The sequence below is a fragment of the Kalmanozyma brasiliensis genome (genome assembly GCF_000497045.1).
Source record: "Kalmanozyma brasiliensis GHG001 unplaced genomic scaffold PSEUBRA_SCAF2, whole genome shotgun sequence".
NCBI lineage: Eukaryota > Fungi > Basidiomycota > Ustilaginomycetes > Ustilaginales > Kalmanozyma > Kalmanozyma brasiliensis.
The window spans coordinates 109,141-135,942 of record NW_015961959.1 but is presented as its reverse complement, the minus strand read 5'-3'; the positions used below and the strand labels follow the sequence as shown (position 1 = coordinate 135,942).

At 58.3% G+C, this 26,802-nt stretch overlaps 11 protein-coding genes across 11 annotated transcripts; 5 read left to right on the top strand and 6 right to left on the bottom strand.

The window, feature by feature from the left end:
* Positions 1-1,537: 1,537 nt before the first annotated feature.
* On the top strand, positions 1,538-1,900 carry PSEUBRA_002548 (Rhamnose mutarotase; the record flags this gene model as incomplete). The annotated part of the gene is made up of 1 exon (XM_016436972.1): positions 1,538-1,900. One exon carries the CDS (start codon positions 1,538-1,540, stop codon positions 1,898-1,900), a length of 363 nt encoding a protein of 120 aa, XP_016292460.1.
* A 99-nt stretch (positions 1,901-1,999) lies between these two features.
* On the bottom strand, positions 2,000-3,685 carry PSEUBRA_002547 (Polyprenyl synthetase; the record flags this gene model as incomplete). The annotated part of the gene is made up of 1 exon (XM_059464949.1): positions 2,000-3,685. One exon carries the CDS (start codon positions 3,683-3,685, stop codon positions 2,000-2,002), a length of 1,686 nt encoding a protein of 561 aa, XP_059320683.1.
* A 664-nt stretch (positions 3,686-4,349) lies between these two features.
* Positions 4,350-6,224, top strand: PSEUBRA_002546 (BolA protein; the record flags this gene model as incomplete). The annotated part of the gene is made up of 3 exons (XM_016436969.1): positions 4,350-4,385; positions 4,470-5,588; positions 5,793-6,224. 3 exons carry the CDS (start codon positions 4,350-4,352, stop codon positions 6,222-6,224), a joined length of 1,587 nt encoding a protein of 528 aa, XP_016292458.1.
* Positions 6,225-6,288: 64 nt separating this feature from the next.
* PSEUBRA_002545 (Protein prenyltransferase, alpha subunit) lies at positions 6,289-7,461 on the bottom strand (the record flags this gene model as incomplete). Its single annotated transcript, XM_016436958.1, has 1 exon — positions 6,289-7,461. The coding sequence occupies one exon, from the start codon at positions 7,459-7,461 to the stop codon at positions 6,289-6,291; it is 1,173 nt and encodes a 390-aa protein (XP_016292457.1).
* Positions 7,462-7,724: 263 nt separating this feature from the next.
* PSEUBRA_002544 (Heat shock factor binding 1) lies at positions 7,725-8,225 on the top strand (the record flags this gene model as incomplete). Its single annotated transcript, XM_016436974.1, has 3 exons — positions 7,725-7,947; positions 8,038-8,085; positions 8,170-8,225. 3 exons carry the CDS (start codon positions 7,725-7,727, stop codon positions 8,223-8,225), a joined length of 327 nt encoding a protein of 108 aa, XP_016292456.1.
* Positions 8,226-8,368: 143 nt separating this feature from the next.
* On the bottom strand, positions 8,369-10,747 carry PSEUBRA_002543 (EF-hand domain pair; the record flags this gene model as incomplete). Its single annotated transcript, XM_059464941.1, has 1 exon — positions 8,369-10,747. The coding sequence occupies one exon, from the start codon at positions 10,745-10,747 to the stop codon at positions 8,369-8,371; it is 2,379 nt and encodes a 792-aa protein (XP_059321284.1).
* A 439-nt stretch (positions 10,748-11,186) lies between these two features.
* Positions 11,187-12,113, bottom strand: PSEUBRA_002542 (Target SNARE coiled-coil domain protein; the record flags this gene model as incomplete). The annotated part of the gene is made up of 3 exons (XM_016436963.1): positions 11,187-11,465; positions 11,568-11,690; positions 11,790-12,113. The coding sequence occupies 3 exons, from the start codon at positions 12,111-12,113 to the stop codon at positions 11,187-11,189; spliced, it is 726 nt and encodes a 241-aa protein (XP_016292455.1).
* A 448-nt stretch (positions 12,114-12,561) lies between these two features.
* Positions 12,562-15,777, top strand: PSEUBRA_002541 (Phosphoesterase domain protein; the record flags this gene model as incomplete). The annotated part of the gene is made up of 1 exon (XM_016436966.1): positions 12,562-15,777. One exon carries the CDS (start codon positions 12,562-12,564, stop codon positions 15,775-15,777), a length of 3,216 nt encoding a protein of 1,071 aa, XP_016292454.1.
* Positions 15,778-15,886: 109 nt separating this feature from the next.
* PSEUBRA_002540 (Helicase, C-terminal) lies at positions 15,887-19,312 on the bottom strand (the record flags this gene model as incomplete). Its single annotated transcript, XM_016436955.1, has 1 exon — positions 15,887-19,312. One exon carries the CDS (start codon positions 19,310-19,312, stop codon positions 15,887-15,889), a length of 3,426 nt encoding a protein of 1,141 aa, XP_016292453.1.
* Positions 19,313-19,745: 433 nt separating this feature from the next.
* On the top strand, positions 19,746-20,400 carry PSEUBRA_002539 (Proteasome maturation factor UMP1; the record flags this gene model as incomplete). Its single annotated transcript, XM_016436970.1, has 3 exons — positions 19,746-20,054; positions 20,144-20,249; positions 20,339-20,400. The coding sequence occupies 3 exons, from the start codon at positions 19,746-19,748 to the stop codon at positions 20,398-20,400; spliced, it is 477 nt and encodes a 158-aa protein (XP_016292452.1).
* Positions 20,401-20,775: 375 nt separating this feature from the next.
* On the bottom strand, positions 20,776-23,826 carry PSEUBRA_002538 (Zn(2)-C6 fungal-type DNA-binding domain protein; the record flags this gene model as incomplete). Its single annotated transcript, XM_016436950.1, has 1 exon — positions 20,776-23,826. One exon carries the CDS (start codon positions 23,824-23,826, stop codon positions 20,776-20,778), a length of 3,051 nt encoding a protein of 1,016 aa, XP_016292451.1.
* Positions 23,827-26,802: the final 2,976 nt, after the last annotated feature.

Genomic DNA, 26,802 nt, shown 5'->3' with positions numbered 1-26,802 from the left:
AGTAGTGGACGAAAGGAGAAGGGAGGGCGTCACCATCAACGATTGCGACCACGAAGATGCGGGATTTGGCCAATCTCGAGAAAACAGTCCGGTGCGGGGCGGAGATTGGCCAAGTGACAGGCGACGGAGTGACAACCTCACCACTCTGGCCACTCTCACTCTGTGCGGGAGGGTCCAAAGAACTGGATTTCGCAGGCGAGAAGAGGGCTCACCTCATCTGTCGCCCGTGGAAGCCTTGCATCGTCTCCATGCACGAGGTACGAATTTGCAACGCAGCCGAGTCCTAATTTGGGCTGCGCTAACGCCTTTAGCACCGCGAAAACCCAACCCACCACCAATCCACCTAGCGCACCCACCCACCCACCATGACATCAGCCACTCGCATCGGAGTGATACAAAATCGCAAGAGCACATATCGATTCGAGGTGTCAAAAGCGATCAGTGGACGGTGCTGCCACAGCATGGACGAATGCGCGCTGTCTTGGCTTTCCCAGTCGGAGCGGCGCATCAGCGCTACATGCACGAGAGACATGCAGAAGGTCGGATTTTGAAACTCAGCAAGCCGGAGACCCTTTTGGTGCTTCGGTAGCAAGAGGACCGCCTCACAGAACGGCTCGCTCTGTCGTCGCGTTCACACAGGCTCGCTTGTCACATTCATGCAATGCGTCGGCAGAGTGGCAGGCTCAGCCATTTCGACTTGCTTCTCTCTGATCACCACTAGCCGAGCACGACCAAAGCCAGGCGGAGTTCTCAAAGGCAGCTTGGCCTCCTTTCGCTTAGCCTCTTGACCGAGTCGCACAACTTTTGACCGGCGTGCGGCTCCGCTTCTCGGGCTGACCTTGCACGACAGAGGATAGCCTATCGTGTAGCTACAGCCGAAAGCGAGATCGCTTTTTGTGGGGTAAAGCCTTGATCTGCGTTCGCAAGGAAGCGACCTGAAGCATTCGTTCCTTCGTCTCTGTAAGCACACGAAGAAACGGTCTGACCACGCGATCGGACCGCCTTCCCTTGCATTAAGGTTTTCCAAGCCACACGGTTGGCGGCTTGGGCGTGGAATGGCCTCATGTTGCTTCGAATGGCGGTGCGAAGCAAAGCGTGGCGGCATGACGCAGAATTCGAGGTGGAGCGCCAGTCCTTGCCTCCAGCCAAGCTCGTTTCTATTTCGCCTCTTGCGGGAGGTTGAACTCGAAAGCAATCGCTGGCACTTGACCAACAAAGCGTTCAGTGTGCCACGGCAGCCGACTTCAGCCGTGCTGAAGTCAGGCTTGGACGGGCAAAGCCAAGTTCATGTCCCAGAACAGTTCGCTGCCATTATAAAGTCGGTCTAACATTTCAACATTCTGCGCACGGATCGAAGTGGGCAACTCTTCCCCACTTTCAAGAAGTCTGATCCTGTCGAACAACACCGGTCCATCCTTCGACAAGACCTTCTCATCGCCGGTCCATATCTCCCACACTACATGTGCTGATCAAATCTTCTCGGCTCCAGTGCGCTTGCAAGACCAATATCCTAGTCATCGCATCCGAACTCTCAACCATGGTGCGTCAAGAGGTCCTTCTCCTAGACATCGCCTCCGACCCCACCCTCGTTGCGCAGTACATCGACCACCATGCGCCCGGCAACGTGCCTCGGCCCATCCTCGAGTCCATCCGCTACCCTGGCTCTGGCGTCCTCAACATGCGCATCTTCCATTTCGCCGACCGGCTGGTCATGATAATGGACGTGGAAGACGACTTTTCGTTCGACAAGAAGGCGGCTAGCGACGGCGGCAATGCGGACGTCGAGAAGTGGGAGACGCTGATGGAGCGATTCCAACGCGAAATCAAGGATCCGGAAGGAAAGCAAACGGGCAAGTGGAAGAGGGCGGAATTGTGTTTTGATCTCAGTCAACACTTTTAATGGGAGATGTCACGAATGGTGATGGGTTGATGGATATGCTGGATGATACACGATTGTGATGGAGCACTCTATCAGATACGCATTCTATCACCGAGCCTGTTACTTGACCCGCTTGATCACCTGCTCGTTCAACTTAACCAGTGCCTGCTTGGCCTCGCTCTCCGGTAGCACCTCGAGGTGGTCCCTCGCCCTCCTCGCGTGCTCCTTGGCCAGCTCAGCGGTCCTCTCCAGCCCTCTACTCCTGTCGACCAGCTTCAGCATCTTCTCCACATCTCCTTGCCCGTCGAACCGCCGCGCGACCAGTTCGTGAATTCCCTCCCCAGGCAGCTCCTGCCAAGCGTAGAGCACCGGTGCAGTCGCCAAACCCAATCGCAGATCAGCACCACCTGAAGGCTTGCCGAACGCCGCCGAGGTGGACTGGAAATCGAGCAAGTCGTCTACCAGCTGGAAGGCGATTCCCAGATTCCTACCGTAGCCATAAGCTGCGTCTCGGATGCGTCTCATCTCCTCCGCTACCGAGCTTGAAAGTCCCGCGTTAGCCACCGCATCGGCGCCACATCCAGCAAGAATCACCGAGGCCCTCGTCGACTTTGCAATCAGCGCCGCCGTCTTGAGGTACGTCTTCTGCAGATACAACGAAAAGTGAGCCGGCGTAGGCTGGTTCTGCGCCGACATTGCCGCATCGACAGCCTGCTTGGCTTGCGACTCATTCATCCCCATGGTGTGCGCGAACAGTCCTTCCGACTCCCAAATGTTGGCGTGACTATTGGTCGAAGCTGCCTCACCCGATTCAGCGGCAGCCTGCGACTTGAGCTGCATCACCTCCCCTTCGACCAAGTTGGCAATGACCGTTGCGAGCAGTTCGACGACCTCGGCATCACGAAGTCGGGCGAGCGCAACGGAAGCGCGCCCGAGCAAAAAGTCGCCGCCGAGGATGCTGAGCTTGTTGCCGAACGCAGAAGGTGCCGAGGGCGCACCACGACGGAGTGGCGATGCATCGATCACATCGTCGTGCAGGAGCGAGGCGACGTGGATCATCTCTGTAATCTCGGCCAGTCTGCGCTGCGTTGGCAGGATGGCACCGGACGTCGAGGCTAGTGCTGCTGCTGCATTGCCGTCTTGTTGGGATGCGGATGTGGGGAGCGACCCCTCGATGCTCTCCATGTGTGGGTTAAAATCGTTCAGTACACTCCCTGGTGAGAGCGGCTCGTTGATGCCCATGTCCCGCTCGATCGACTTTCCCGTATCGCTTCGCGACGCGGTGTTCTGTGCCTGCGCAAGCAGCTCTGGGTAGAGTGGCGAGAGTCCGTTGACCGCCTTGCTCATGAGGAGCACGATGAGAGGTCGAACGTGCTTGCCCTCGGCCTGAAAGTAGTACTTTGCTATTGTGTCCAGGCTAGGATGCCCAGAGCCGAGGAGCGAGGAGACGTTGGAGCGCAGAGAAGAGAGCTCGGACGAGACGAGCGAAAGTGGGTCTTGAATGATGGGTGCAGATGGAGCAGCTGATGCAGATGAAGCAGGGTCGGAGGCGCCGAAGAAAGAAGCTGCGGACGAGGCAGTGGAGCCTGAGGATGACCTCGAGGAGGAGGATGAAGCAGACGAAGATGAAGGAGGAAAGTGGCCGAGCTGATCTTGAACGAGATTCTTTGCCTGGTCTAGCGCTGACGCCCAGCTAGATTGAGTGCGGGTGGCTGATGCAGCCGGAGCGAGCCTTGGTACGGCGGAAGAGCATGGTCTTGCCCGAGCCACGCTCGCAAGCGCTGACCTTGGCAATCTTGACGGCATTAGGGCAGACACGAGCTGTGCGGCTGTTCGATGCTGAGGGCCTCGCTATCGATGGCGTCGCTACAAAATCTTCTTGGGTCCGTGCTCGTTGACCGAAGAGGCTTGAGTCGGCGAGTTTTGCGGCGATCAAGGCTTGTAAAGATGATGCCAGAGGACCTCGAAGCTCGATGGTGCGATATGACTGGGATTTGATGCCGATGGAGAGGTGATTGAATGGATGCAGGGGGCAAGAAGATAGCTAGTAACCTCGGAAACGGCTCTCGAGAAGAACTCATTATTCGGTGTTGGCTGCTTTCGGCTCTGGGATTTTTTTGGTGGTACCGCCTGCGATAACCGATCGGAAGTCAGAAGTCGCCGTCTGCTGCCTCGATTCTTCCCTCAGCCCTCTGTCCGTTCCGCTTTTTCCCATTTTAGTCAGCTTGACGCGGCCATTTTCTCGCCAGCATCGACTCTGCCAATCTCACAAGCATGGCAAATTTCTGCTGCAGACTTCTCGGGCGAAATTCGGGTTGCGCTTCCGCAAAAAAAGGGTGTCAAGCTCGCCCTTTCAAGAAGAAGACTGCAACGATTTCTATTCCTCATCATCATCATCGTTCACCTCCCCTGCTCGCACCATTCTCCTGGCGATCACCAGCTCGTGCAAGGAATACCTCACAGAAACGAGATGAGATCCACTGCCATCTCCAATCTTGCTCATACCGTAAGTCTACCCTTCGTTGGGCTCTCACACCGCCACGGACCAACGGGCTGATCAAATGTGATGTCACTCCTGCTCGCTCTACAGGCACGCACACTTTCGCAAAGGAGGCTCGTACGTGTCCAGCTCAAGCAAGACATCGAAGGTCTCGGCGCCGCCGGCAGTATCGTCCTTGTCCAGCCCGGGCGCATGCGCAACCAGCTGCTGCCCACTCGCAAAGCCATCTACCAACCTCTACCCACCCCTTTCCAGCTCTCCAACCAGAAGCTCCACGACGCTCTCGTCGAATCACAGCTCGCCTCGGCGCACGATTTTCTCGAAGTACAAAAGGAACGCGAAGCTGTCGCAAAGGAGCTCGGTCCGCTTCAGCTGTTGAGTTTGCGAAGGAAGCTCGAAGCTGCGCCTCCTGTTGTCTTTACCCGACAGACTACGACCAGGTATACATCGACGGTCGCGACGACTGGAGAAGTTGAGCTTCCGAAACCAGCAATTGGGATTCAGGGGAGCATCTCGACGAGCGACGTTGTTCAGTTCTTGAGAGAGAACGGCGCATTTGATCTCGAGACCGATTACAGCAACGAGGGCAAGCCGGTTCAGCTCAACAGGCTCACTTTGACCCAGATCAACTCTGCTTGCGAATTCACGCTCGACAACGCTGCACAAGGGTCTAGCGACTCGATCGATAAGCTCGGCCGCATCAAGAAGACCGGCCGATTCGTGCTCGTGGCCCACATCTTTGCCTCGAACACCCGAGCCCGTATCCCCGTCATTGTCCGTCCCGTCCCTTCCTCCGCATCCGCCTCCACACCCATCGCATCCGCGCCTTCCGCCTCGTCGAGCATGTCCGGTCAAACCCGCGGCTACGCGACATCAGCCAGACCTACCAGCATGGAGTCGTCGATGCGCACCAAGCTCGAAGCCGAGTTCGGCCCTTCGGTCGAGGTCAACATCCGCAACGACTCGAGCAAGCACGCGCACCACGCCGCCATGGCAGCCCAAGGCGGCGGCAACGGCGAGACGCACTTTTACGTGCACGTTGTCTCGGACAAGTTCCAGGGCATGACGCAGATCAAACGCCATCGCGCCGTCAACGCGCTGCTGCAGGGCGAGTTCGACCGGGGTCTGCATGCGTTGAGTCTTCGAACAAAGACGTGGGCCGAAGAGGGCAAGGTTGCACCGACCAACGAGACGCAGCAAGAAAGCACTGTGAGCATTTGACCCCCGATTCACGACCATGCGCAGACCAGACATGTATTTTACCCACGCACGCCGATCTAAATCTAGAGGGGGTGTATCTTAGCTTCGAGGTGTGTGTTGCGCATGGTCGGGTCGAGAACCACAAGAGCCGAATGAACTTTGCGCTGACGCCTGTTTGGTTTCCTTCTGCCCTTTCTTGCGCCACTCCTGCAGATTGACGACCCGACCACCTGTCCCACCGAAGACACCTCATCAGGCTCCCTCTGGCAAGCCCCGCAATCGACCCTTCACCCGACCTCACCTCTCGCTCCCTCCCCTCCTTCCACCACCACGACGGACAACACCAACGACATCCTATCCGCGTTCTACACACGTCCACCTTCCAACCCGACCATCCCCGTCCCTCGCCGCTCCGTCTCGCCTCAGCAGCGGGAAAAGTTCTTCCGCCGCGCCACCAAGGATGATGCGCTCGAGCCCAGTCCGCGACAGAACCTGCTCAACGTGCTCGGCGGGGTGCTGGCCACCGCGTGTGCAGGATACATGGTGTTCTTCGCCGATTTCGGGCAGCCCGAGGGCGTAGAGAACTGCTTTACTGGTCTGAGACGCGTCGTGTGGGGCGAAGAGGGAGCGCCGAAACTCTTCTAGACACACACAAGCTCAATGCATTTACACACACATTTGTTGCGGCGAGAAGGTGACATTCAGCGGTTTAGTGTTGCTGTGGTTGAAGGGTGCGACGGAGAGATTTGAGTCTGTATGCCCAAAACCTCTTTCTGACTGAGTCGGCCACGATGAGGCGCTTCACGAGCATCTCTGCCTCCTCGATCGCCACGTTTCCGGACCGGGCGTCCTCCGCAAGGCAGTCGAACCACCACTCCAACGCGCCCACCGGTCCTCGGCCCATCACATCCACACTCGCATCCTTCTCCGCCTCGGCATTCGTCGAAACCATCGTCTTGACCCAGCCCAACTCGCCGACCAACCTCGTCTGCAGGCTTGCGGGCAAGGCCGTGTGCAGCGCACGGAGGTACGTCCATGCACTGGCATTGTTGGGACATCCGGCGAGGGAGGCTTTCGCATAGGCCTTTTCGTACTTGATCGTCTTTTGGATCTTCTCCATCGTTGTCGGGTCGAGGTTGACGGGGTTGGTGGACCCGGTGAGGCCGAAGCGAGCGAAATGGATGTACCAGCGATGGTTCCAGGCGGAATTGTTTCGTACATCCTCGCTGAGCAGCTGGTCCACATAGTCCGCCTCTCCATCCCATAACTGGGGGAACTCCCCCGCACCTCGACTGCCAACCACCACAGCGGAAGAGGGAAGGGAGAGACCGCCAAAATGCGCCAGCACCCACTGGCGATAACCCCAGGTATGATAGTTCTTTGCATCCCTCGCCAGGTTCTCCTTGACAAACTCCAGTTCCCTCCCCGGATCTCCAAGAGCGGAGACTACAAGCCGTCGATGCTGCCACACCTGGTAGGATTTCATATTCTTGTGCGCTAGCTCGTCGAGCCACCCGAGCTCTGCACGGAGCAGCTCGTCGCGGTTGGAGCCGAGCGTGGGGGAGTGGAGGATGATGTTGGCGCGATACTGCCAGACGCTGAAGTGCGAGGGGTTGAGTTGGATCAGGTGCGATGTGAGGGCGAGGGCGCGCGGAGAGAGCTCGATCGCCGAGAGCGGGGCGGTGTTGGAGACGGTGAGGGTTCGATAGAGGTCCATCGCGGAGGAGTATTCGGGTGCAAAGAGGATGGGGCACATTGGCGAGGAGGATTCGAGTTGAGGCGTGGGAGTGAGATCCGACCATGCTGAGGAGGAGGCGTCGAACGGGAGGTAAGCAGAGCACAGGTCGTCCAGCGTCGTCGAGGAGGCGGTTGCTGCGGTCATCTTTGCGGGGTCGATTGGATGATGGAGTTTGCTTCGAAGACCACCTAGTCCACGTCTACTCTTATATACCTTGACGGTGCTCTGCCGGCGAAAGTTTGCGCCGTGCCCTTTGTGCTCGTATGGGAGCGATGGCGAACAAAGGAAGGTATGCACAAAGGGAAGCGTTCTTTCAGGGTCAATGCGTTTTATCCTCCCAACTTTATTTTTCCCTAAACGTATTTTCCGAGATCAACACTTTGCCTCCAACCACCATCACCGTCACAATGTCCGCAGCCACACTCGCGCCAACACCCGCGTCGCAGCCCTCGACATCGTCCGCTGCAAGCGCCTCATCTCACATCGACAACGCAGGCGCAACGACGGAGAAGGAGGGTCTGCAGGCACCCGACATTTCCTCTCCGCATCAGCTGATCGATTGGGTCGACACGGTGCTCGGCCAGCTCGAGACGCGGTTCGACGACATGAATGGACAGGTCACCGCGAGGAGTGAGAATCACCGCATTGACCTGGTCTATGGTGCTATGAAAAAAGAGAAGCTGACGATGATTCTGACCTTTCCGACAAACCACGCTACAGTGAACGAGATGAGCAGCCGCATCGATGCGCTCGAGAGCTCAATACAGGGTAAGTGGTCGCATCCAGTGGTGCAGCAGGGATAGGAGAAGGCTCATGCTGACGACATCTGTCATTCATGGCTCTGATCTGCAGATCTCATTCATGGCACGCTAGCACCCGCCGGCGCATCAACGCCCAACGACGCCTGATCCTCCCCACCATTCACCCATATACCATTTCGATTCCGACCCATCTTTCTCAACTCTGTAACATACGCCACTTTGCAACTTTTCTCAATCACACGCGCACATGTCAACACGTTCCGTCCAATCATCATTGCCATAAAGCGTGACTAGGATGCTGCAGCAGCCGGCGGCGGAGGGGGCATCCTTCTCGCCGAGCCTGTCGTCGACTCTCTGTTCCTGGGCTTGCTCTGCCGTGCACGTCTTGTTTCGCGACGATGCTTTTTGCGTTCCAGCTCCGCATCGATGGCGGCCATGGCGCGGGTGAAGGGTTCCTTTTCCAAACCCGGAGCAGACGAAGCGGCTTGGTCCCACACGCGACCCAGGAGGGAAGCAGGCAGGCGGGAGCGCGACCATATGCGGTGTACGGTTTTGCGCGACAGCGTGGTGGGCGAGTCTGAGAGTGTGTCCGTGACGACTGGGGCTGGCTGCAGGGATGGCGCGGTGGTGGAGGAGCCGGTGTTGGTAGCTGGGTCCGACTCGAACCATCCTCGCAGCGCCTGGACGCCGCCGCTGGGCTTGCGCTCCATTGCACCCGTCGAGGCATCGCGGATGGTGGAAGCGTTCGAACTCGGGCCCGAGTCCTTCGCCACCCTCTTCTTTGATCTCTGCCGCACAAGCAGCTCGTCGAATAGCGCCTCGTACCGCCTCCTCGCACTCCCATCCTTGGGCTCCCTCAGCAGTCCTCCGCCCTGCGTCTTGCTGACGACACTCGTCTCGTCGGCCAGCTGGACCGTCCTCCCTGCGCCCCACAGCGCGGCCTCCCCCTCGCCCGACAGCTCCGAATGCGCACTTGCACTCCGACTCACCGCCACTCCGCCCGAAAAGTAGGGCTGCTTCGACGGCGCTCCGTCCGCCAACGATCTCGTCCCGCTGAATGGGCTCGACGACTTGAACAGCGGTATCGCCGAAGCTGCACTGCCGATGAGAGAGCTCACCACGCCACCGGCACCTGAGTTGCCCGAAGCGGTGCTGCTGAACGAAGCCCGAGCGGATGCTGGGAGCGCCGCAAAGGTTCCCGGCTTGCCGCGGGTCGGCGGCGGTAGCTGCTGCGAGGGAGCGTCGTGAATGTCGCTTTCGAGACTGCGCTTGAGCTCGACGCTGGCGTCGTCCGAGAGGCTGATGCTGGTGAAGACGTTGCTGCCGCTCTTGCGGTGCGTTCTGACGCCAGGAGTAGGGGCGTTGGTGAAACCGCGATGGCTTTGGACCGAGATCGTGCGCTGACGAGGTGGTGGGGGTGGCTGGGACGCCGAGGCTGGCTTTTCAGGTGCAGTTCCTTCGCCCACCTTTGCTGGTCGCGGAGGCGGCATCGGTTTGCTCATTGCGCTCGTCGGAGTAGCGACCGGCTTCCTGGGGATAGTGGGAGCACGTCTCGCAACAGGGCTGCCGTGTTCTGTCCGGAGGGGCGTCCTGTCTGCTTGACCGAGAGTCGCGCTACGAGGTGGCAGTGCGGGCGGTGTTGCACCTGTGTCCTGACCTTGAGCGTTGCGCTTGGCACCAGGCGTATACGTTGCATACGCCAGACCCGTCTTTGCTCTGGATGGAGCTGTAGCGCTGCCAGAGGAAGAAGCCGGAAACTGGCCAAACTCGGAAATGGTCGGGCTTGGAGCTAGGGCATTCGCAGCCGCGGGCCGAGGTGGGAGTCTGGGCGACGGTATGGAAGCAGCTGTGGAGTGACCTGACGAGGCGCTTCCTTTACGCGATGGCACCTGGGGTGGAAGGAGGTACGAGTCGGACTCTGCTAGATCTCGTGTGCGTGGCGAAGCAAGAGGAGCAGAGCGCTCCATGACGGCGTGCGCAAACATGGCATCGTCTGCGCTGGTGTCGAGCATGTGCTGCGTGGTGGGTGGACCGACTGTTTGACTGAAGTGCGAGTCGGCATCATCGGGAAAAAGACCATGGATAGCCCGAGAAGGGACATAGGGGCTGGACCGCCCTGAAGAAGAGGCAGAGCCGCCGTTGGAATGCGGATCTAGTGGCTCGTTGCCTATGATGGATCTGCTTCTGGATCGAGGCAGGGTGTGCGCCAAATAGCCGTTGACGCGCTGGAGAGGTACGCTTCTTTCTGTGAGCTCGTTCAGGCTAACGCCACTCCCCGTTCTCCGCAGCGTCGGCCAGATGGAGGGTTGCCCAGCGGAAGAGGGGCCACTTTGCATGCCTGAGGCTGATGTAGACGGTACGGCCGAGGAAGGATGAAGTGACGATTTGGATGCAAAAGGATTGTTGCTTGAGGGCGAAATGAGGCCGTCTGAGTTGTTGCGAATCCGTGGAGTGGATGAAGATCGGGATACAGGATCGAGGCCGGAAGAAGGACGAGCAGGTGTTTGAGGAGGCTGTCTGCCACTAGCTGGCTGCAGTGGACGCGGTCTGGGCGAGTGCAAGTTGGATGCAGACGGAGCATCAGAGGTAGCGCTCTTTTTTTGAAAGGCGGCGAGAGCCGCTCGAAAGTTGATGGGCTCAGAGCCATCGTCGACCTTATTGGCCGCCATGATGACGAGCCCTTTGTTCCACCAGTGTTTGCCAATGGATGGGACCCGATCGGGTCGGAGAGCGAGTGAATTCAGCAACGATACGATAGCATGATGTGAGAGACCCGGCGGATCGTATCGAACCAGTAAGAATGGTGAGGATAGTGGTGATAGCGAAGACGGTGGTGGTGGAAGGGGCGAAGGTGGGCAAACATCGTGTGAGTTGAAATTGCAAGCGCGATCATGCAACTGCCGTGTCTCGGCTGCAGCACCCGGTGGAGGCAGCGGGGAAGGAACAAGGCCAAATTTAGCAGCAGAGCTCGTCCTCACCATCTGAGATCGTACACAGCCCACACACTGTTCATCACAATTTGCGCCGAGATCGTCCCCAAGGCACTGCTGTCTGTGCTATGATGAGGTGTGATGGGTATATTTGCTGTGCCTTCAAGTGACTTCAGCATCATATTAGGAAGACAACCAAGAGCAAGAGAAACAGGACCACAATCAGGATCCATACACACCAACCACCCAACCTCTCGTCACTGATGCGTATCACCTCGTCCATCTTGGTCATGGCCTTGCTGAGTCTCCCTTGACTCGATTCTACCTCTGTGTCGAATGCATCGATGATCTCGATCTGCTCGCCGATCTCTTGGCCCATCATGCCGGCTTGATTGCGCAGCGAGCTGAGCGTGGAACCGATCTTGTCTAGTGTCGTGTCTTGGCGTGACATGAGGATCTGTGCAGTCGCAGGTGCGATTCGGAGCGGCCAATGGAGGATCAGAGAATGCGTCAGTGCGATCATGAGGCTGAGAGCCGAGCGAGAAGTGAGTGGACTTACCTGCTGTTGCTCGCGCTCGAATGCTTCCGTGGCATCCTCGTCCTCATCGTCCATTTGGACTGCGCTGAATCCTCCGCCATTTCTGCCGCCTGGCGGAGACGCTTGCGCGACTTTTGATAGTGCCTGTTCATCGGTTGACCAGCATTAGCGTGCCAAAGGGAAGCTCTGAGTCAGTCAACGAGCTCCTGCGCTGTCAACAGATCGACGAGCAAGCGGACCTACCTTGACTTCTGCCTCACATTCTGCTACGAACGCTTTTCTGTTGTTGAGCTCCTCTGGTGTTACCCCAAAACGCTCTGGACCGCTGCGTTCGACGACGAGCACGCTCTGCTTGACATCCTCGACATCCTGCCGCAATCCTTCGATGGCATCGGAGAGACGATCATGCGCTGACTCGACCTCAGCTTGACTGTTCGAGGACGACGATGCTTGTGATTGTGATGTTGTACGTGCGATGAGCTGACGATAGGATTCCGAGAGGGAGCGTGCCGAGGAGAGCGAAGACTTGAGGTCGGATGCAAAGTCGTGATATGGATCGCGCGACATTGTCGGTGCTGCTCAGTCGGTGACAGTCTCTGTGGGACTAATGTTGAGTCGATGTGCGCTGATGCAGCTGCCGATGGGAGCAAGGCTGGTCGCCGTGTGGTTGGTCGTCCAGGTGATTGTCCAGAGAAGAAGGACGGCCCGAAGAAAGAAAGCGGACGAGAAGCGTGTGAATCGGGGCTGCCTGAGCGTGTGAACAAAAGCAAAGCACGGACCCTGACTGAGGATCGTCGGAAGGCTTTGCCGAAAGCCGTGCTGAGCGAAGCTTCTGAACGTGTTGGACCCTTCTCTCTTCTGTGTCACTTTCCCACGCCTCGCCTTTATCACTCACCTTCACGCCCTTTGTCATCATCATCGGCACTGCCACCAACGTTCGACCCTCGCGGCTCGCATGGCCGCCGACATAGCACTCGCTCTCTGAAGCCATCCGATCGCATAGACATCGACCAACATGCCGGTCACTCTTCCCATCATCCACTTCAACGATGTCTACCGTGTCCGTCAAAAGGACAAAAAGTCTGGCGGCACCATTGGAGCAGACCAGTTCGCTGCCAAGATCCAAGCGATACGAGAATCGTGGGGCGAGCCATCAGATCTGTCGAACCTCTCACCGCCAGAGGCATCTGCATCATCATCCCGCGACTGGTCCAAGCATGCCACATCACGCGAGAGGAAGGGTCTCGTCCTCTTCAGTGGCGACCTCTACTCACCCTCTGTCGAAAGCAGCGTCACTCGAGGAACGCACTTGATACCCGTCATCAACGCTATGAACCTCGACTGTGCCTGTCTGGGCAACCACGACTGGGACTTTGGCTATCCTCATCTTCAAACCTTGATGACGCAGAACAACTTCCCTTGGCTCTTCTCTAATGTCGTCGATCGATCTGGCAAGAGCGAAGAGGAGAACAAGGACTGCAGCAACTGGGACGAAGACTTTCAGGATGACGATGCTCAGGTCAATGGCACGTTGCGCTCCTGGACCACGGTGGTGCAAGGCGTCAAGGTCGGGTGCATTGGCATCGTCGAGAAGGAATGGATCGCCACCGTACCGAGTTTCCCGGAAGGCTTTGTGTATAGGAACATGGTCAAGACGGCCAACAAGCTCAGTCAGACGCTCAGAGATCCCTCGGGCGAGGCGTGCGAACTCGTCATTGCCATCACCCACAGTCGATTGCCCAACGACATCGACTTTGCAAATGCGGTGGGTGCAGTCTCCAATCCGGATCCTTCCTCTCACGGCGTCGATCTCGTCCTCGGCGGCCACGACCACATCTACTACGTCGGCAACGGCGCCTCGAGCTTCCAAGGCGACGATTTCCCGCGTGGCGAGCCAGGCACTGAAAAGGACAAGAACGCCATGGTCGTCAAATCAGGCACCGACTTCCGCGACCTTTCCGAACTCAAGCTCGAGCTCACCGACCGCGACGATTCGGCCGTCCGCAAACGAATCATCAAATCCCTCGCCGTCCAACGATACCGCACCAGCCCTTCTGATCCGACCTCCCCCCACCTCAAGTCGATGCTCGACGACCTGCTCGCCAAGATCTCCCAATCCACCTCCCAGAGCGTCGCTTACACCCTCACGCCTTGGGACTGTCGCTCGGAAAAGGTGCGCACCGACGAATCCGCCTTTGGCAACTTTGTCGCCGACGTGCTGATGAACTCGTACGAAGAGGTGCTGCGCGAGCGCGACAACCGCGGCGAGCTGAGCGAACGACGACCGCCCAACGTGCGCGAGGTCGACTGCGCGCTCATCTGCGGCGGCAGTTTGCGCGGGGACCAGATGTACGGTCCGGGCAAGGTGGCGCTTTCGGACGTGCTGGAGATCCTGCCGTTTGAGGATGCGGTGGTGTGCAAGGAGTTGAAGGGTCAAGATATCTGGGATGCGTTGGAGAACGGGCTTTCGATGTATCCGAAGCAGGAGGGGAGGTTTCCGCAGGTTGCCGGGATGATGGTCAAGTGGGATTCGAGGAAGCCGCCTGGGAAGCGATTGGTGAGCGTCGAGCTGCTGGACAATCCGTTGGACACGCCATCACCGGCGGCAGAGGACGACGCTATGGACGTCGACAAAGAAGAGGACACCGACGCCAATGTGGGTAAGCTGCGTCGCTTTTCGGTCACCAAGCTGCCGGGCGGAGGCTACGACGTTGAAGTTCACCGCCCCGCCCTGGTCAGCAGAGGCCCGCTCGAGATGGACAAAACCTACCGCGTCGTGACCAGAGAATACCTCGCCGAAGGCTACGACGGCTTCGACGCGCTCAAGCGGGGCGAGTTCGTCGTCGACCACGAGAACGGCCAACTCATGTCCGCCATCGTGCGCAAGTTCCTGCTCGGCGCGAGCTATCTGTGGCGCATGAAGCAGATCCGGCGGTTGCAAGCCGAGAACGCCTCTTACTCCACCGATCCCGCGACCGACACCGAGAGCCCGCTCGCTAGCAAGACCCATACACCCGATGCGCAGGCAGACCGCGACATCGACACGCTTTCCAAACGCACACGCATCGCCATCTCCCGCGCTCGGTCGCTCAACCTCCTCAAGCGCGCCATGAAGTACAACCCGAACAGCGACACCGCGCCTTCAACACCTGTCAAACAGCCCTCGCGCGCCCGCGCCGGCTCGCACGGCTCGGCCGACGGCGAGCTGTGGCGTATGGTCGTCGATCAATCCCCCGGCGGCTTCCGCGATGCCCTCCACGTCGGCGGTTCGGAACACCATTCCCAATTCGATTCGGTCTCGAAGCGATTCAACGAGCCTCTGGGCCCTGGAGGGACAAATGATCTCGCGGCAACGTCGTCGCATGCGGCGACGCGGTCGTTCGACGCAGATGCGAGCGAGACGGGTGTTCCTTCAGCCAAACGTTCGCGTGTCGAAGAGGAGCCTCGGATCGAGAATGCGCTCTTTGATGCGTCGCTAGCGTCGAGTTTGCTGGAGCAGATCAAGGAGTTGTTAGCGTTGGTCATGCGTGCTGCTGAGCAGGATGGGAAGCTGTACACTCCCTCCACCGCTCCTGACACTTCCGTTCAAAGCGTCGAGGAGGAAGATCACGCCACCGGGGGCGCCAACATCGCTCTAGGCAGCATGGCCGTGGATGAAGGCGATGCGGATGCCACCCTGGCCTTCCTCACCGCTGCCGGTGCCCCTCAACGGGGCAAGGGAACGCCCACCCAGCTCTCTCAGGACATCGTTCGACAAGCGACCCAGCTCCGCGCAACGTTCGCCACGCTCGAGGCCGCAGCGCGTGACCTGCCAGGTGGGATGGATATGGGTCTCCGGGAGCAGCAGAGGCTGTTGGGCACGCTGGAGGGGTTCATCGCGCGCCAGAATGAGGGGTTGGCGGTGCTGAACAAGGGTGAGGCAGGTCGAGGAGTTGTTGGTGAAGGGGGAGGAGGATTTGGTGGCAAGGAGGGCAAGGTGGCGAGTACGAATTTCAAACACGGCGCTGTGGCGAGCACGAGTTTCCATCTGGATCAGGAGCAGATGGATCAGCTGAGGGACGATATTAAGGCTTCCACTTCCAATGGACCGGGGGAGAGGGCGAACGGCAAAGAGAAGCACAATGGTAGTAGCGGGAAGAAGGACGAGGCCGAGGATGATACGTCGAATCTGGCCTTTGTTTCGCCGCTGGTCGACGGGCGCTTGGTCGATGTGGCTCGTCAGAAGGCCTGATCCTCGCTCTTCAGGCGTCTCACTCATACTCCCTCACGATCTTGCTCACGCACACACATAGACACACCTCCGAATATCTTTCGCTCGCCATCTGGAATAGCATTCCCTCTTACAAATACAGACTCGGGCTGAAAATAATGCTCCCTTCCCTCTCCAGCATCCCCAGAGTCCTTTCGAACTTCTCGGCAAGCCCCTCGTTCCCAATTGCTTTGGCAGCGCTCACCAGCTGTCTGATCAGCTCCTGCAATCTCCTCATGCACCTAATGATACTGCCTTCAAACACATCCGTCAGCTTGCAGATTTCTGCGAACTTGGCGCCGTTGCACCACTGAAGCACCAGGTCCATGAGTTCGACCTTGAACCCTGCAACGTATTCCTCCTCGACCAAAGGCAGCTTGCTTTCGATGGAGACCTTTGCAATTCTCCTCGCGGTCTCTTGCATGACGCGGAGCGGGGCGGCGAGTGTCTCGGACAGCCGGGTCTGCGTAGTGCTCTTCTCGCCAAAGACAAAGCACGATAGCAGCGCCGCACACTGTGGCGGAGTCAAGTCGTTGAAGACACCGTTGAAGATCATTTCCGTCAACAACAGCTCGTCGCCCGTACTGATCTCGCAGGCCACTCGACCTTTCTTTTCGACCACATCGTCGGATGTTGTGAACCCCAAACGACGAAGCACGCGCTTGCGACACTTGAGCTCGTCCAGTTGGAGAACCGAGTGCGCCGCCGCAATCTTTTGCGCCACCGCGGAAACCACCTCCTGCGCCTGTTGCTTTTTGGAGTAGGCCTCATAGAGTCGCGGAAGATCAGAATCTTTGAGCAGCGGAGAGGAGGACAGTTTGTCATCGAGAATCTTGATCTTTTCGACAAGGTGGGCAAACGACTCGTCCTTGATCTTCATGTCCTTGATGGGGTCCAGAAGGGGTACACCTTTGGGGAAACGACGACGCACCTCGAGGAGATTCTTGCGGACCACCTCGCGCGGTTCGGTGGGTCGTAGGTCTTTGGCCAGGAAGATGCGGATACCGGAGAGCGATTCGATGGTGGAGAGGAGAACGGGCACGATGATCATCTCGCCCTTCTTGCCTTCGGGGCAGGGGGCGAAGTTACCCACGCCGCCCTCGGGCTTCTTCTTGTCCGAAGAGCTCGACGATCCGGGGGCGCAGTGCAGCAGCACGTCCACGACGTAGTGGTTCTGCGGCGGGGCGTTTGGGTCGATCGCCGGTCCGCGCTTGCCGGGTGTGTTCGGCAAGCGCTTCTCATACGACACCACTGCACCCCAGCCGAAGTCGAGCACCTCATGCTTCACCTTGACCAACCGTCCCGGCTGCAGGAATGGCAGGACGTACGAGGGATGCGTCACCACCGTCTGCACATCCTTGCGCAACACCTCGAGCTGGTGCTTGACATCATAGTACTCGGCCACCTCCTCCTCGCGCTCGACCTTGATCGCATCGCGCTGCTCCTCCGCCGCCTTCTGCTCCGCTTCCAGCGCCGGCACGGACGCCGCGTTCTGGAACTGGAAGAAGCAGCGTTCGAGCATGTACTCTGGCGAGATGCCTTCAACACGCATGAGGTTCAAGATCATGTTGTAGCCGAGGTGGAAGGCCGAGTTGAGGCGATCGGCTTCGCCCTTGACCATCGTCTTGGCCGCAGAGGGCTCGAGCTTCTCGTCGAACATCATGATGACGATGCCGCGGTCGTCGAGACCACGTCGACCGGCACGACCGGACATCTGAATGAATTCACCCGAAGTGAGATTGCGGAACTCCTTTCCGTCCCACTTGTTGACGGCGGTGAAGACGACTGTTTTGGCAGGCATGTTGAGACCGATGGAGAAGGTTTCGGTGGCAAAGAGCACCTTGATGAGTCCCTCTTGGAACAAAATTTCGATAACCTCCTTGAGGATGGGCAGAAGACCGCCATGGTGGATACCGATGCCGCGACGCAAGAGAGGTAGGATGTGCTCGATCTGCGGCAGACCTCTGTCTTCTTCCGACAGAGCGTTGATGGCGTTCGTGAAGACCGTCGAGACCATCTCCTTTTCGTCGTCCGTGTTGAACTCGAGCTTGCTCATCTGCAGCGCGAGTGCCTCACATTCACGCTTGGAGAAGGCGAACACGATGACGGGGTTGTAGTTCTTGACCATGATCATCTTGACGATCTTGTAAATGTCGGAGGGGCCCTTTTTGCCGCCATTGCCGCCCTTCTTGACCTGACCGCGACGCTTGCCCCCGCCGGCGTTGGGGTCGGCCACATCTTCGCCTTTCGAGTCGGCCAGCGCACCCATGGCTTTCTGGAAGTTGTCCTCGCGGAACGTTCCGCGCTCGTCCACTACGAGGTGGATGCCCTCGCCACCTTGAGGGAACAGGTAGTGCTGGAGAGGAGTGGGTCTAAAGTCGGTGTAGACGACGTGGCAAGGCTGAGCGTGGGTGTGTGCAATCCATTCGGCGAACTGCATCGCGTTCGGGATGGTAGCCGAGAGGAAAACGTATCGCACTTTGCGTGGGAGCAGGATGATCGTCTCCTCCCAGACCACACCACGCTCCTTGTCGCGCATGTAGTGGATCTCGTCGAACACGACCCAGGCCACCTCGCGCATGATCTCGGAGCCGCGATAGAGCATGGAACGGAGAATCTCGGTGGTCATGACGAGACACGACGCCGAGGGGTTGATGGTAACATCGCCGGTCATGAGGCCGACATCGCCGAACTCGGCGGTGAGTTCACGGAACTTTTGATTCGAAAGCGCCTTGATGGGCGAGGTGTAGACGACACGCTGGCCGTTCTTGAGACACTGTGCGATGGCGTACTCGGCGACGACGGTCTTACCCGCCGACGTGTGTGCCGAGACGAGGACCGATTCGTTGCGCTCGATGCAGGAGACCGAGTTGCGCTGGAAGGGGTCGAGTGTGAATTTGTACTCTTTTGCTGGCGGATCATTGGGGACGTGCTGAGAGAGCGGGACGTATGGGTAATCGGGAGGGAGCGCGACCTGGTGACGCACCGAATGAGTGACGTGCATCTTCTTCTCGGCAGCATTGGCGTCTGCAGTGGAAGTGCCGTTAGCCGCATCGCCATCAGCGCTTGCGCTGGCATCGGCATCTGCAGCGTCAGAGGGTGCGAGACCGCCTTTGAGTGGGATAGCTTGAGTAGCCTGGTCGGTGAACTCGTCTGTCACGACAGTGGGAACGGGCGCTGCCTTGTCAGCGACGACGCTGAGCTTCTGGCGCTTGGAAGGGCCTGGTGCTGCTTCATCATCGTCAGAGGCCTTCTCGGCTGCACCATCGCCATTGCTTTTAGCTGCTTCCGACGACGTTCCGTCGCCGTTCTGCGAGCGTGACACCGATGTCTCCTTTGCCTGCGAATCGGCTTTGGAGGAGCTCGCGGCAGCATTGGATGATGAGGAGGCAGCAGCAGAAGCTGCCGCTTTCGTGCGTTTCCTTTGCTTCTTGGAGGGCGACGAGGCTGGCGAAGCAGCTGGGCTGGAAGCGGCCTCCGCCGGAGCGAGAAAGTCGAAGAGACCGTCTGGATCCATGATGTTGGTGTATGCGGGATGGTTGTCGTCGAGGAGAGGTGATGGCAGGTCCAAGCTGAAAGTCTTCGAGTGTTTCGAGAAGTATTTGCCCTGATTGACTGCCCTGCAACCTCACCTCTGAGAAGGCTCAGCTTGGTCCCTTTTGGACCAAAAAAGTCAAATTTCTCGGCCAAAATTCTCGAGGCTGCAGCTCCACTCTTAGCTCTGTCACGCTTATGTACGCCGGCAAGCAGGCTGGCTTAACAGTCCGAAGCCGGGCGCCGTGATCGACTGAGCCTAGCAAGCGGCAATTCTGGCCACGCATTCAAGCGCTGGGCTGCTACAGCAACACCGCGCAACACACGGACCCGCTCTTCTCCACTTTCTCACGTCGACGCTGCTCCCATCTATACCTTCATCATCTTCGATCATCCACCATATAGCCGCTACCAAGATGAACGCGCAGAAGCAGGAGCAGATGGAGCCGAGCTACGTGCTCGTGCCAGCCAATCACGCCTCGCACACCTCGACATCTTCCAGCTCGGCCACGTCTCATCCGGTCTACGCCGGTGTGCACGATACCATGCGCCACGGCATCAAGAACGTGCTGCACGAGGTGTCGACCGCCTCGCATCACCCCGTGCAGAACAGGCTCGAGAAATGGGAGGCGACGCAGGACAACATCAAGCTCACCATGCAGCGCAACGTGCACGGATTGGGTGCACCAGCGCATACGCTGATGGAGAGGAAGATCGTTTCATACGTGAGTAGCGGATCGAGGAGAAGCGCGATGACCAAGGAAGAGCGCTGACGGATGTGGTGATTTGATACTGATACATGCGGTCCAAATAGAACCCGGCATTTGACCCAACAAGGAGCTCCAACTCGATCTCCAAGCTTCACCTCGACATTCTCAACGGTGACGACGAGCGCATCGAGCCACGAGATTTCCTGCCTTGTAAGTGTTTCGTCCATACCAGGTCAGCACACGCTCATTGGAGACATGCCGCTGACGGGCTTATCCTACCTTGCTTCGTACTCTTGCAGCCGAGATCTCGTCGACCCTCCCTGACATGCACACGGTCATGGAGCGCCGCCTCGGCCTCTAAGCGCCCATTTCGTTCTCTGTACATTAGCACCGCAGCAACCGATCGCCCCGTCCAATATGTTCTGGGTTGCGCCCGTTCCGATCGCCCGCACAAGTTGAAAGCTGTGTTCGCAGAAGATGCCATGACACAGCTCAACTCACCTACGAGCTGTCCAGACGCTCGATAGAAAGCAGTCCATAGGTCAAGTTTGATCTCACATGAGACGCCTTTGCCAGCTGGGTCTGCTCACGTGAACACCTTCTGGCCAAGCACAGGAGCGAAGCACGGCCTTGCTCACGCTCGATGGATCCCTTGAATCTGGTATATGGATTGAAGATGAAAAATGCTAGGGGGGTCTATCTGCAGCTGGCTTATGTGGGTGAAGCCACCGCCAGCCTAGTTTGGGTTCGGCATGCTGGTGAGCCCGCTCGGCGGCTGCTGGTATCTCTTTGCCCAGTTCCATCGTTCCTGTCGGTATCGCAGCGTCGACTCCTCATTACCGCGCGCATGTGTGCTGCCCATCTTGGCCATGGCCTCGAGCAGCTCTAGGAAGGCATCGCCCGTGTCCCACAGTCCGCTTTCGATGCTCTTGGTGTCTGACAGCTCGGGCAGCAGGTCGAACGAGGCTGGGTTCTTCCATCCAGAGTTCTCGTCGACATGCGAGTCCAGCCACGAGGCGCCTGCGACGTGCGCTTCGGCGGCCATGGCGTACGCGTGCTGTGCAAACAGTCGGAGGTGACGGGGCCATCGCACAGCACGCAGAGACGCGTCCATGGTCTTGCCCACCTCATTGCCCGTCCTTTCGCCTTCGCCGTTCTTCCACGCCTCGCTGGCGCCACCCTCGATGGGTTCGAGCGCAGCATCGCGCGCTCGGTGCAACGAAAGAAGACGCTTGGCCAGCGCACCTGTCTCCCACAGCACGGCCATCGACGCCTTCAACGGGTTCCGCGAAAACTGCGGTCGAGGCAGCAATTTGCGGCCCTGGAAATCGCGGCCAGCGCCATTATCGTCGTCGCTTTCGGACTCGGGGGCCGTGCAGCCTCCGGCGATCATCTCAAAGTTAGATCGCTGTTCGTTCTTGGGTATGAGCGTCGATGCGATCCGAAGCGACTTATCCGTCCTGGCCGTGGTGCGCTCGGGAAAGAGGAAGAAAAATGCCTGGATCGACGTGAAGAGTCGATACATGAGCAGCAGGATGATGCGCGAATGCATGAAAGCGGCGACACGCAACGGCATCTCGGGACCATCGTAGGTCACGGGACCGATGCGCTCCACAAGCCAGTCCATGGTGGTCTCCGTCTCGGTGATGAGTCGCTGCAGATCGGGCTCAGGCGAGTGACCGGTACAGATGTCGGCCAAAGGCGTGTGCAAGAGACGTGTGAAACGGCCGTAGGTGCGGAAAACCAAATCGCGCGTCTGCGCCAGGAACCCGTTCGAGGCCGGGTGAAGTTTGGGCGTCCAATTCGAGCCGTGATGGATAAAGTCGTCAGCGGCAGCAGCGTCGATCTCCATGGTATAGATGTCGAACTTGGGTACCTGCATCTCAGCGGTGTGCAGCCAGTAGGCTGCTGTGATGATGGTGTTGACGTGTCTGCGGATGGCCTCGAGCTCGATGGGATCCTTGATCATGTTGCGGGTGTCGGCGGCGCGGGGTAGCGGTGCTTGCGGGTCATCTGCAGAGGATCCACCAGAGATCTCGAGCGCCTTTTGGAGCACTTCGGGCCCGTCCCACGGCGTCGACCAAGTTTCCGAATCGGGTTTGGCGTCCAAGTGGTGCAGTCGCCAGCAGTAAGCCATGCGGAACAGCCACATTTTGCGCTGCATGAGGCTTTTGCTGCCAAGACCGTCCTCGCCGGCGGCGATCTGCAGGAGCATGCCCGTCATGACCATTCGAGGGTCGACATCACCGCTTCGAATCTTTTGGAGCATGAGATCGTTGGCGAGCGACCAGCTGCGACGAGCAAACGAGAGCATCTGCTTACGGTCATCGCCCTCGAGTCGGCCGTAGTTGTTGGCGCAGCGCATGACGATATCGCCGGCTTGCAGATCCAGATCTTCGATGTTCATGCTGTCTGGCAGTAGCAGCGCACGATGCGCCAGGAGTGCGAGCAGGGCGAGGAGCACGTGCGCCGGCGGCTCGCGTCCAGCCGAGCCGGGCGCCGAACCAAAGATGTACCGTGATGGGATCATCTTCTCAAACGAGTCGAGCGCTTCGAATTGGGAGATGGCTAGCGCCACAAACGGCCGATCCTTGTCGGAATAGTATGGCTTGAGGCGGTTGATGAGCATCGACTGGTCGTGGTAGCGCGAGTCGCCATTGTCGCCGCCCATGGGCGAAAGCTTGGTAGCCGCGTTGAAGTAGTTGGCGCTTCCGTCCGACTGAGGCGAAGCGGCGGGGAAGCCACCGCCGCCGCCAGAGCCTTGTGATTGGGATGGCGAGGCTCCGTGACGATGGATCTCGGTGGGCGATGTGCCGGCCGAGTTTTGTGAGCGGAGCAAGCTGGAGACGCTGTTGGAACGTGGATGGCTTCCGCTTTCGGCGAGTGCATCCCACGCGCTGAGTGATGCCTTGCTGATGCGATCGCCGATACCGGAAGACTCGTAGGCGGGGCGTTTCAAGGGACGCTCTTCGGTTCCCATGGGTCTAGAAGGTGGTGCCGAAAAGAGGGGTGGCGAGAAGTGGGATATGGATGTGTTGGATTCGGATTGTCGAGCGCCGAGGGTGTATGTACTGTGGTCGGAGGAACTAACGCTGCCACTGCCATTCGAGTCGCGATTGTACAAGGCGGGCCGACCGTTGGAATGGTGGGGAGCGTACGATGCAGTGCTGAAGCTGGAACTCGCGGGGGGCATGGCCGAGGTAGACGCATAATGCTCATAGTGAGGTGTTCCGTGGGCGCCATTGGCACCGTTGACAGGAGGGGCTGGTGCTGGTGCTGCGAGATCTGGCCAAGGTGCGGCATGGGCGACTTCATCCGGCGGGGTAAAGGTGAAGGCGGAATCAGGACTGATCATGGGTCGGGTGCCGTGATGCGACTCGTCCAGGACGCGCTTCTGCGCTTCCATGTAGGCCGGGCCAGCGCTGACGTGGGTTCGAGGCGCGCCTTGGCTGCCGGATGTCTCGACACCAAACGCAGCGGCAAAGGCGGCCTTCTTGCCCTTGGGCCCACGCGGCTTGCGATTCCAGTCAAAGACGCAGAGCTCTTGTGCTTTTGCTTGGACGAGCGTCTCATCGACGGTGCCATTCTGAAGGGCTGTTGCGTTGATGGGCAGCATGGCGGTCTTGATGGTGGTGACGCATCCTGCGCAAGGGTTTTGACCGTCGCATTTGGACTTGCGTTTGCGACATGGTTCACAAGCGGCCCAGATCCTTTTGCGTTTGCCGGCGGCGTCCATGGAGGACTCGGCGATGGTCTCTTCTGCCATGCCGCTCATGGCTTCTGGCATGTCAGGGCCTGTTGACGGTCAATCTGTAGCCGCTCGGCAGCTGCTCGCGCGATGAGAAGCGCCTTGGGCGTGTTGACACCCTGCCTGTTTGGCTGCCGTGTGGTTGTAGATGATGAAAGCGTGTCGTGATGCGAGCGCCGGTGCTCTGACTGTGAGAAGTGAATGTCGTGATGGGTAATGAGACGACCGGCAGATCTGCGAAGATGAAGGATGATACAATACAGGCCGTGTGCGTGCGATGCGGCGCTGTGGTGATCGATCCCCCGATGGGTTGGTGCGAAAACAAAATGCCGGCTTGGTTGGCGAGCCGAGTTGTGAATGCCGGGACGAGAAGCGGCGATGGGAAGCGTGAGAGGCGCCTACGTGATAGGAAAGCGAAGCATAGATGTCGCTGCTGAGGACGAGAGAAGACAACGGAGGCAGAGCAGATCACCTTGCGGCTCAGTAAGGCACGAGGAAGGAACGGAAAGTACCGCCAAGTCTGAGCTCGCAACAAAGAGCAGCATGAGCAGAGGCAAGCGAGGGTCCTTCAAAAAAGCGCAACGAGCCGCTTGCGACAGATAATAATGAAGAGGCTCTCCCAAGAACAAGGCTGCAAGAGGCGTAAGAGCAGAGGGGTCAGGCGGAGTCGTGATGTTTTTTTCTTTCTTTTTTTCTTCTTTCTATAATATTTAAAAAGTTGTGGACCAAAAACAACAGCAGAGACCGGTAGAATCAATGAAGGACCTAATCACTGTCGCTTTCGTCTTGTTGCCCTCTCGAAGATGTGCCAAGGCGTAGCTGGGACGAGTGATGCAGTAGTGACAAAGTGATAAGTCAGGAGGAGAGACTTGGCTGAGAATACGAATGAAAGCGACCGAGCTGAATCACGGGTAGCGCGACCAAGCGGAGGAAGCCTGACTCACCGACTTGGCCGATCCAAGGAAGCTTGGTTGTTTGTATTTCGCCGCTGCTTCTCGAAGTTCGGAGAGATGCTCTCAAGGAAGAGACGGCAAGGGACGGGACCAGATGCGATTTCCACAGCAGAAGCCAGCTTTTCTCGGAAGCGCCTTGTTGGCCTCTCATCAGTGAACGAATTGGATCGGCAGAGCCGTCGGAAGAGGGGCGAGTGACTTATTATATAGTGGCTCAGAAGCAGTCCAGCCAACGCGACCCTTCAACACACATGGCGCGCCCACAGCCTTGCTCTCCAGCGGATCCTGCCCGCTGTGGGAAAGTGTGACCGCCTCCCACCACGAGGCGGCATTCTTTTTTTCATTTAGATTTCCCGCGCCGCGAGACAGGAGAGCCGTAGTGCTGCACGGGTCAGGGTCATCTTCAGGGTCTGCAAGTTTAATTTCAAATACTAAAAAGGGGGGGGGGGAAAGACCCTTTCACTTACCGCTGCCGCCGCCGTCAAAGACACAGAGAAGCGGTCTCTTCAACCCCGAAGATGCCTGTATTATAAGAATGACTCGGTGGTCTTCCATACGAAGCAACGCCTTGCTCATTGTGTCACACTCAGCAGCTCATATCCGACTCCGATGGGAGCAACCGAGTCTATCGCTCCGATGCCGACCGGTGTCGTCGAGCTGAGCCACGGCAAATTGGCCCTTCCGATGCACCGAACGAGGAACGGGGACAGTCCGAGTCCACCGCAATCCACTCTCTGACATCACACAAGTCACATTCAAACGCCAGATGGACGACTGAACTTGGCTCAGCTAAAGACGATTCGACCTTGTCTTCCCACCATTGCTGTAAAAGGACACACTTTGGAAACGGCTGCCAGCTTCGCACACGTAGGCTAGGGCTGCAGCTCACTCCCTGTTGACACTCCTTATCAACGTTCACGCTTCTTGTTGCCGTGCCTGCATCGAGCCAACGCAGCGGTTGGCGACGCGGGCCGTCCCGGCATCATTGCAGCTCCGTCGTTCACCGGCGCGCTGACGACAGCATGGCACTCCCATCATCCTATCGGCTTCTTCTGATTTCCGTGTCAGCACCATGACGATGACGGCTGAAGCAAAGTTGGAAAACATACGGACTCGACTGCAACCTCGGCTGCCTGTGGACGATCAGCTTCTCTTTCATTTGCACAAAGATTACCGTCTTGTGCGTGGCAGCTCTTCTAGCCGAGCTGCTCGCTTCCAGACGTTCCAGGGCGGGATCTGAAAGCTCAAAGTTAGCTTCGCTTTATCCACGTATCGCCGAGGCACGACGTCAGTGTGGCCAGGGACTATCTCGGCTGGCGCTCAAAAAGAAAGAAAGGTCCCGCGTTTCTTATGCGTTCGCCGGCTGCAGAAAGGCACACTCGAACCACATTTCAAATCATGGGTTGATTTGCACACGTCCTCTGCCACTTTCCGCCGCGCTGTTCAAGAACGCCACTTTGGCAAGCACCGCAGAACCGCCTCGATCGACTGTTTGTTTGATCGAGGCATCACCAGCGTGGAAGTCATGGCGGCGGGTCAGGCGACACTCGCGTCAGCAGGTACTGGTCAGCAGCCAGCGGTCGGCTTTCTTGCTTCGCACGTAACCAGCTCCGCTTGAATAATTAGCTTTTCTATTGATTCGAAGGGATCTTCGAGACTGTCCCTGAGGCACTCACGCGTACGTAGCAGACCACAATCCGCGGAACTTCGGCTCACTTCAGGTACACGAAAGGACATACCAACCGATGCTTGATCCTGACAAGCAGAGAGCGCCTAGTCGAGGCAGTGCGATGCATCGATTGAAGCAGCTCAGGCAGACCATGGACTCGAGCGAACAGGTTGTCGACGAGCCAAGCTTGCTTCACCGAGACAGCACCCGATAGTCATTCCGCTGCAAGGCTGCCCTTTTCCCTGCAAGGAGGCGTCGAGTCTGGTTGCAGCACAATGAGAGGGCCGAAAAGGTGGTAGTCGTCCCGCTCATGTGCCCATGCTAGACAACCTTTAACCTCACCATGGCCAGCAGGACGATACTTTAGCAACGTCTCCGCAGCGTTGGAAGGCG